Source organism: Lactuca saligna, chromosome 2, assembly GCF_052625555.1.
Source record: "Lactuca saligna cultivar CGN05327 chromosome 2, ASM5262555v1, whole genome shotgun sequence".
NCBI classification, from domain to species: Eukaryota; Viridiplantae; Streptophyta; class Magnoliopsida; order Asterales; family Asteraceae; genus Lactuca; species Lactuca saligna.
In genome coordinates this window covers 25,369,588-25,378,587 of record NC_136418.1, presented here as the reverse complement: position 1 = coordinate 25,378,587, position 9,000 = coordinate 25,369,588, and the positions used below count along the sequence as shown (strand labels likewise).

General features: G+C 34.4%; 1 protein-coding gene and 1 non-coding gene across 2 annotated transcripts; one reads left to right on the top strand and one right to left on the bottom strand.

The window, feature by feature from the left end:
- Nucleotides 1–1,611: 1,611 nt before the first annotated feature.
- Nucleotides 1,612–4,187, bottom strand: LOC145030797 (ammonium transporter 1 member 2-like). Its single transcript, XM_078979218.1, has 2 exons — nucleotides 3,555–4,187; nucleotides 1,612–2,890 (listed from the first exon to the last, which is right to left on the bottom strand). Exons 1-2 carry the CDS (start codon nucleotides 4,060–4,062, stop codon nucleotides 1,866–1,868), a joined length of 1,533 nt encoding a protein of 510 aa, XP_078835344.1. The 5' UTR covers nucleotides 4,063–4,187; the 3' UTR covers nucleotides 1,612–1,865.
- A 460-nt stretch (nucleotides 4,188–4,647) lies between these two features.
- LOC145033101 (U6 spliceosomal RNA) lies at nucleotides 4,648–4,750 on the top strand. The gene has a single exon (XR_013677343.1). It is a non-coding gene; the product is annotated as a U6 spliceosomal RNA (small nuclear RNA).
- The last annotated feature ends 4,250 nt before the right edge of the window (nucleotides 4,751–9,000 follow it).

The following is a 9,000-nucleotide window of genomic DNA, read 5'->3' as shown; positions in this document are numbered from 1 at the left end:
TGACTAAGCGGTTCACAGGAGCTAGCCACCAGGAAAGGGATGGTGGCGTGACAACCCTATACTTCTTACATCCAACTGACTCAGTCTCTTTCAGATGTAGGAGGGGGTGGCTCCGACGATTTCCGGCTCCAATGGCGAATAGAAGGTGGCAGGTGAAGGATGGGGTATAAGCGGCAGCTATAACACCCTCCTAGCGTTAGGGTTCTTATTGCGGCGATTGTAACACCCTCTCATCCAAAATTGAAAATTGTTTAGATGTACACCAAGCGCTCGCTAAAATGCTTCAACTGAATAGTATTTCTTCGTTTATAGTATTCTATCAGAAAAGAATGTTTTTTACGATAATCATGAATATATTTTGTTAGAATTCCCCAAATTAATATAATTATTGGTAAATGAATTCCAATTCTATCAAAATGGAATCACGAATTCCAATTATGTTAGAATGAAATATGAATATTCTCTCACTAATTTATTATTGGATTTGTTTCTAAAGAAGCTGATGCTTGAAGAACGGACCACGAATTTTGAACGACGTCTCTTAGCAAAATTATTCTTTTAGAATGTAGTAGTGTCTTTGTTAGATTTTGATGTTTTTTTTTTTCCAGATTTGAAAGTTTTTTAGTTTTATTCTTTAACAATAAATGTAATTCTTAGCAATTGTTACATGTATTCTATAAGAATTAATATAATTTTTGTTTTAATTGTTCAATTGATGATTCAAGAATTTTGTTATTCTACAAAAAATTTTAAAGTCGTGATCAAGAAATATGTTCAAAAATATTTTTATTATTTTATGGTTGAAGAATTTTTTTATTTTTGAACATACTCAGACATATTCTGTCAGAATGTCCGAATTAAAAACCTTATAATTTGTAAAATCGGATTTTTAAAATTAATAAAATATATGATTCTTTCAAATATGCAAATTTCCTTTATTAAATTTGTATTAATTGGCTAAAATACTCTTCTAGTTAAATTACATAGTATTTTTCAATTATATTTAATTCAATAATATGTATTAATCACTTTCTTAAAATAAGTAAAAATGATTGATCCAGATTTATGCAAACAATAACACAATAATTATTTTGAATATATAATAACCTAAGTCTAGACACATGCATATACACATATCAAATACATATTTTACATACATATACACATACTAAACACAAAATACACATATAAAAATACCAAATATATATTTTACATACTACTAATTTTATACTTGACCATAAAAACCTAAATCAAGGAAAAATCATGTACAAAAAAACATATGAACAAATTTTGATCAATTCACTACCAAATACACATATATGGGACTGCGTTGTGATGGATTGATCGAAATAGGCATTGCTCGTTAAATTGGGAATTGTAGTCTGATCCGCTATTTCACATACGCTAGAATAAATAATAACGGCGAGTAATTAACATAATGGTTAAATTAAACAGTTTTTGAGCAAAAGAAGTTGTGAGACACTTATTAAAGTCGATATCGAGGTTAATTAGTTGGCTGCTAACAAACAACATTAACGCTATATTAAATAAAACATTCATATTAGTTACATTTTATCATGAAATGAATTCTGTGTCAAATATCACAGTTAATTAAAGCAAGGAAGTAGAAACACAATAACATAATAAGACCAACATACAAATATTTTCATTTTCAAAATGAAAATCATCGGTTTTACTTACACACCATAAGATTTATCTCGGATTCATCGATAACCAACTTACTTCACGAACCCCGTTTATGATAATAAACTAGTGAAAGCCAATTTTTTCCGTAGTTGAAGTTTCTGAATATTCTATCCTATCCCTGACAACGTAAAACCCTAACAGAGGAGGAGATCGTTGAGCTACACAACCATGCTTGTTGTGTTATGAATTGGTGATGGACTTGCACTTGTTGGTTCAACCTTTCTCATCATAAACCCTACTGGAGTATGAACACTAGCATCTTCATCATGATAAGCATACGCAAATCCTCCATGTCGAGTCATATCCATTCCTTGCATTTCATCTTCTGTTGACACCCTCAACAAGTTGAGTTTTTTCAATGCATAAAAGAGTGGGGCCATAGTCACACTCACCCATCCAATGATTACCAGTATTTGGATGATCTGAGCCGCTAGTAACTTCCCACCACCGCCCATTAAAAGCCCATAAGGTCGTCCAGTTGCATACACCTCATGAACATACTGTTTCTTCGCAAACAACCCTGTGAATAATAAACCCCATGACCCACAACCACCATGCAATTGCGCTGCCTCTAGTGGGTCATCGTACTTGAACTTTTCCGCAAGTACGTTACATCCTATTAGAACCCAAGCTGCAACAAAGCCGCATACTACCGCAGCCCATGGCTCAACCACCGCACAACCGGAGGTAATAGCTGCAAAACCTCCTAGCAAACCATTACATACATCGGTCACATTCCAATGGCCAACTAGTAGTCGTTTCCCAAACAAAGTAGTTAGCGCTGCAGTGCATCCAGCCAATGTTGTCGTGACAGCTGTTCTTCCAACAGCGCTCCATTGACCATAGTAACTATTCGAAGTGCCATAGGATTTTGAGATAGTCAAGAAAGAACCAGGATTGAAACCATACCAACCGAACCATAGAAGGAAGGTGCCTAACACTACAAGTGACGCACTGTGTCCACGTAAGGCTACGGACCTACCTGAACGATCAAATCTCCCAATTCGTGGACCTTCGATTAACGCACCCCAAAGACCAGCGATCCCACCCACCATGTGGACCACACCGGAGCCAGCAAAGTCGATGGCTCCTGATCCGAAGAGAAGGCTGCCACTTGTTCGTGTGGCACTGGCCCAACCATCACTAGACCACACCCAATGTGACACTATGGGATACACGAAACCTGTAACGTACGATTTAAATCAACTTGTTAGAAATAGCTAGTGAGAAAGGTATGAAATTGAGAGACTAAGTAATTAATGAAACAGTGAATTTGGACTTTTTAGGTATAATCAACCGACTTTGTTGACATAATCAACAACAAATTAAACACCATTAAAATTAAAAAAGAAAATGAAACACCAATTGTACACTTTTGAATAGTTGTTGTTCAAGTTGTGGTTAAAGAAAGGGTTTCGAAACGTGACACCAGCAAGATGCATGTTCTTAATTAACATGATCGATCTAATTAGAATCGATAAACCAAATCTTAAAAAAGAATCGTTCCTAATTATCTTTTAACTTCTATTAAGAAAAATAATCATATATAAAATTATAATGTTAAAATTTGGAATATATTAAATATATATGTATAAATATATTAAAATTTGGAATATATTAAATTACTGCTGACCTAAGATATAGAACATTATTGAATGGGGTCCATATATATGCTTATGTTGCAAATTGTTTTAATATAAAATAGACATCATTAAATAACAAAATTAATGAAAACACAAGAAAGTTATGAGATTAAATATACGGTTAAATCAGGTGAGCCACTAACTGAGTTTCTGTAATAAGATAATTTCAATAAAAATTAACAAAAGATAAGCAGTGAAGGAGACCTGTCAAGAAGGAAGAGTAAATCAGGTAAGCCACAAACTGAGTTCTCTCTGCAATGGAACCACTGGTGATACCCGCAGCTGCTATGGCAAATGCCCACTGGTAAAGAAAGAAACTGTAGTCGTAAACTGCTGATGGGATCGACTTCAACCCAAAATAGTGTTTGCCAATGAAACCATTGGAGGGTCCACCGAAGGCAAAAGCAAATCCGAAGATGTAATAAGAAAGGCCTCCAGCAGCGGCGTCCAAGACGTTCGTGAGCATGATGTTCATGGTGTTCTTGGCCCTGACGGAACCTGCGCAGAGCATGGCAAATCCAAGTTGCATGGCGAACACTAGGTAGGCGGAAAAGAGGAGATAGGTGTTGTCAATGGCGTATGTGGTGTTGGTGAATTTGTCTGAGGTGGCGGTGAAGCGGGTGCAGATGTAGTCGGCTGCAGCAGTGGCGTTGGCAGCAAGGCCGAGGAGTGGGGTTAGTTCTGCGGCGGAGCAGGTGGGGAGGGATGCCATGGTTACAGAAGGGAAGTGTGTTTGATGGAAGCGAAGTGATTAGTGATTTAGGGTTTTATAGAGCGAGAGATGAAATCTTGATCTCGAAGGAGTACTGAGGTCAACGCTCCGTGATCACCAATTGGAAAACAAATAATGTGGACTTTAATTTAGTTGCGTTTAATTACAACTCAAAATGAACGGTGAAAGATTTAAAGGAACAATATAATAATTTAATAGGATAATGACTTAGCAGGATAATAAGGTTTTCAGTTTGTCCGTATTAGGTCACTAAGGTTTTTTTGTGCGTATTAGACCAATATGGTTGTTATTAACGTTTAGAAATAGTCCTTTTACCGGTTTTAACAGATAAAAATGACTATTTCTAAACGGTAATAACAACCATATTGGTCTAATACGCACAAAAAAACTTTAGTGACTTAATACGGACAAACCGGAAACCTTATTATCCTCCTAAGTCATTAACCCTAATTTTAAAGACATTGAGAATATATGACCATCAACAGTAAACTACTTCGTTTAGAACTCGCGTCGTCCCATATAACCTGCTACTCCTCTATATGGCGAAGCTCTTCATCTATAGTCGTCCCTTTGGGGACATCCGATAAAATTGGAACGATACAGAGAAGATTAGTGTGGCCCCTGCGCTAGGACGATACACACAAATCGAGAAATGGTCCAAAATATTTTTTAACCCTTCGTCGTCTTCTCTGGAACCCTAATTCCCTTTTCAAATGCTAATAGAGTTCAATTGCAATTCTTACGTTTCAGTAGTTCATCTACTGAAGTCATGATCAGACAACATGTGGATTCTATGGTCAGATTGATCTTCTTGTTGATGTCTTCAACCATTTGTGGCAAGTAAGGGTGATCTTTCTTTCTATAAAGTCTCCTTTAAGTTTTTTACTTTTTCTGTCATTAAGTTTCATGCTTTATAAACTTCTATTTATGTGTTGTATATAGTATGTATGTATTTGTTTATGTGCTGATTTTTTTATTCATTTTGCAACTTCAGTTTCTTAGTTCATGTTGTGGTTTTGCTTTTTATAAAATAATTGATAATAGACATCCTATACAAGTCCCTGTTGGTTTTACATTTCCATTCGTTATCAAATGTAGACATTGATGGGAGGTATCAAAGTGAGATTTTGTTTTTGTACATATGGATGTGTTCATGTAAACATTTAAATGACAAAAAAAAAGTTATTGATAAAATGTTGCATATTTATGTAATGAAGATCATCAATCATATGAGTTTCTGGACTTAGAAGTTCTGGAAGGGTTGTGAGATAAGTTTAAATGGAAGCAACTATTTTCAGTCAAACAAATCATTCACGTTGATTAGAAAGCATGTTTTCTAAATAATTAGGGTTAATGACTTAGGAGGGTAATAAGGTTTCTAGTTTGTCCGTATTAGGTCACTAAGGTTTTTTTGTGCGTATTAGACCAATATGGTTGTTATTACCGTTTAGAAATAATTCTTTTTACCCGTTAAAACCGGTAAAAGGACTATTTCTAAACGGTAATAACAACCATATTTGTCTAATACGCACAAAAAAACCTTAGTGACTTAGTACCTACAAACTGGAAACCTTATTACCCTCCTAAGTCATTATCCCTAATTTAATATATTTAACGATATTACTTTAAGAATTGTCTTAAAGTAATTAGGGTGAAAATGAACGGTGAAAGATTTAAATGTAATCCAAATGAAATCAAAATTTGATAAGTGTAAAAAATGCGATGTATATTGTGTCTTAAAAGTTCAATCGAAAAAATAATTTAAGGATACTTTAAACGAAAAAATAACATATAAATAGTCTGAATAATAAAAAAAGAATAACATTAACATAGTCCGAACGAAAAAAGTAACAATAGATAGTCGGAATAAAAAAAAACACATGAATGATACAAATGAATATTTTCACAATAAAACAAAAAAAAATTGACAACAAAACGACAAAATATCATAAAGTGGATGGACCAGGTAATTAGGAGGGTATGTCAATACAAGAAATGTTAGCAATAACGGTGACACCTTTAGCAGCGACGTCAAGCAATAGCGGCGACATGTAATTGACGCGTTACATGTTGTCGCTATTGCTTGGCGTCCCCGGTAAAGGTGTCGCCGCTATTGCTGAAACAGTGACGATCCGCATGAAATAATCCTCGTCCGTTCGATCATTATTCAATCCTACAGTTGTAAACTCCTAAAACACGCGCTTTCTTTTCCCTCCAGGGGTGTCGCCGCTAATACCTCTATGTCGCCGTTAAAGGTGTCGCTGCTATTACTCACACAGTGGCGATCCGCGTTAAATAATCCCCGTCCGTTCGATCATTATTCAATCATACGGTTGTAAACTCCTAAATCCCTTTGTCGCCACTAAAACCCTCCTATCGCTGCTATTGCCCGTCGCCGCTATTGAGTTGCATCAGATAAGCCCCCAGTCAACCCTTCTTTTCTTCTATGATTGTATCTCTCAAAGAACTCCGACTACCTTCACCATCTGCGCCCCATTATGATTTCGACCACCAGGAGCCACTTTACTGGCGACCGGCCTTGTTTACCGGCGACCCACCCTCATTACCGGCGGCCATTGAGTTTATTGAGGGCAATTCCGACCACAACAACATTTCAGTGAAATTGAGCAATATAAGGTCGAATTTCTTTCCCTAATTTATGTTCTTCTTGTGTTTTGATGTTAGTTTTATCATTCAAACCTGATAATATCATTGATTTCTATGTTTTCTAATATTTTTTTGGTTAGTGATTTTGAGTGTGGATCAAGCCTCTTGTTTGGCTGTAAATTGATGATTTTTGAGTGATTATGTATGTTTTATCATATTTTATGCAGCCTATTGTATAATTGATTTGTGTTTATGCTGATTGTGGTGTATTGACATGAAAATGGAATTACACATGGTTTGTGTGATATTGTATTTAGGTGTATATTTTTCTATGAAATTGGTAGTGGATGTCTAAAATGGTAGGATTGTATGAAATTAGATGTATTGCTTAATTGTTTGAAAATGGAATTTGAATTGGATGTATTTTGTGAAATTGGATGAGTTGTTTAATTGTATGAAATTGGAATATGAAAGTTGTATTGTATGTCTAAAATGAAATGAAAAATGGAATTGAATCTATTATATATATATATATATATATATATATATATATATATATATATATATATATATATATATATATGTATGTATGATTATGTGATATTTAGGTTTAATAGTTTGGTGTATATAAGATTAAGTGATAAAGTTCTTAATTGATAAGTTATAGTTTTTGTAGTAATTTTAATTTATGCATGGAAATGTATTAAGATGAATTTTTATGATTTTGTATTTAGAAGTATATTTTGGTTAATTATATTTGTAGCATGAAGAAAATTTGTAGCATGAAGAAAATGATCCACAAAGGTATTATGATCAATTTCTTACCATTTTTTTGAATTAGTACACTTTTAAAGTTCTTTAAATGATATTTTTTTAAAGGTTATATTTGTGTAATGATTTTGTGCATGTAAAAAATTAAACAAAAAGTAGAATGCAATAATGGGAAAAAGTATGATGTTATATTGTGTATGTAATTGTATGCAATTTGGAAACTACGTTGTTATAATAGAAAGTGTATTATTTTTGTATATGTAATATGTGTAAATTCTATTCATATTGTAATTTTGCAGGCTATATATGGGGTTTAGTTGGATGATACTCTTCTATGTTATGGCGGATGTTATGGGCTTAGAACATGGAGGTGATTGAGTCGGGGATCCACCACCTCTAGTAGGCTTTGGTCGTGGTCAACACGAGCAAGATGGTAGTCTTATTATAATATATTTGTTAGCTATTTTTATCCATTTATTTGACTTCCAGAATAACTAGGTCATTCTTCCTAAATGACTATATTATTCAAACCATCCACAGTCGATAATACATTGGAAGTAGGTATTAAAGCAAGACTGTCATGAAGTTGGTTTGTAGATGTCCAAGGTATTGGACATAGCAAGAGTTGTTACAACATTCATGAATGCTCATAAGTTCTGAGTATTGGATTCAACCCATGCTCATTTGAGTCACTTCATGGATTTTATCACGAGTGATCATGAGACGATAATATCTTATATTCTTCAAACCTAGAGATATGAGTTTTTGACTATGAGTTGGTTATACATTGATTGCACGAAAACACATTGGTAACTAGATGCTATAAAACATGCCCTTGCGTATGATTCAACAAGTAGTAGAACAATCATATGAGTCAGATTTTATCCATTCCTTTTACCCTTGGAGGGATAAAAGCGATATATGTGGGCCCCTCGATGATTTAGTGATGACGCCCCTAAGTGCTTAGCCAAGCCTGGACTGATTTGATTTGTTCAATTAGTCGGTCGTCATAAATCGGAAATCGGGAAACAACAAATGGACAGAGAGAATGATTATAATCCATGTCTCAATCCATATGATATCTAGAATGGAGTAATATATGATCCCTTATCTAATGGACACATCATTGATTTGTTCAAAGTACGATAGCAGCTTTAAGAGCTACGATTGCTAGTTGGGTTTTGGAGTCATACGCATAATAGCTTTAGACTTATCCAAGTGGGGGACTGTTGGATTATATGTCTAAGCCCATAACTGTTATCGGTATGTATTCGACCCGACTTGGCATGGTCCATTTGGGTTGCATGGCATCAAAATAATTGGATACACAAAATGAGAAAAAGGATATTAGTGATTTATATTAATATATTATAAGTTCTAATATATTAATATGAAATCATATTATTTAATTAGTATTGATCAATAATGAATTTAGTGATCAAAAGGAACTAATTAAATATGGACTCTTATATATGTGGTGGGCCAAGTTCATTTAGGTTGGACTAAACATTCATGGATAGTCCATGGAGTGTTTAACCC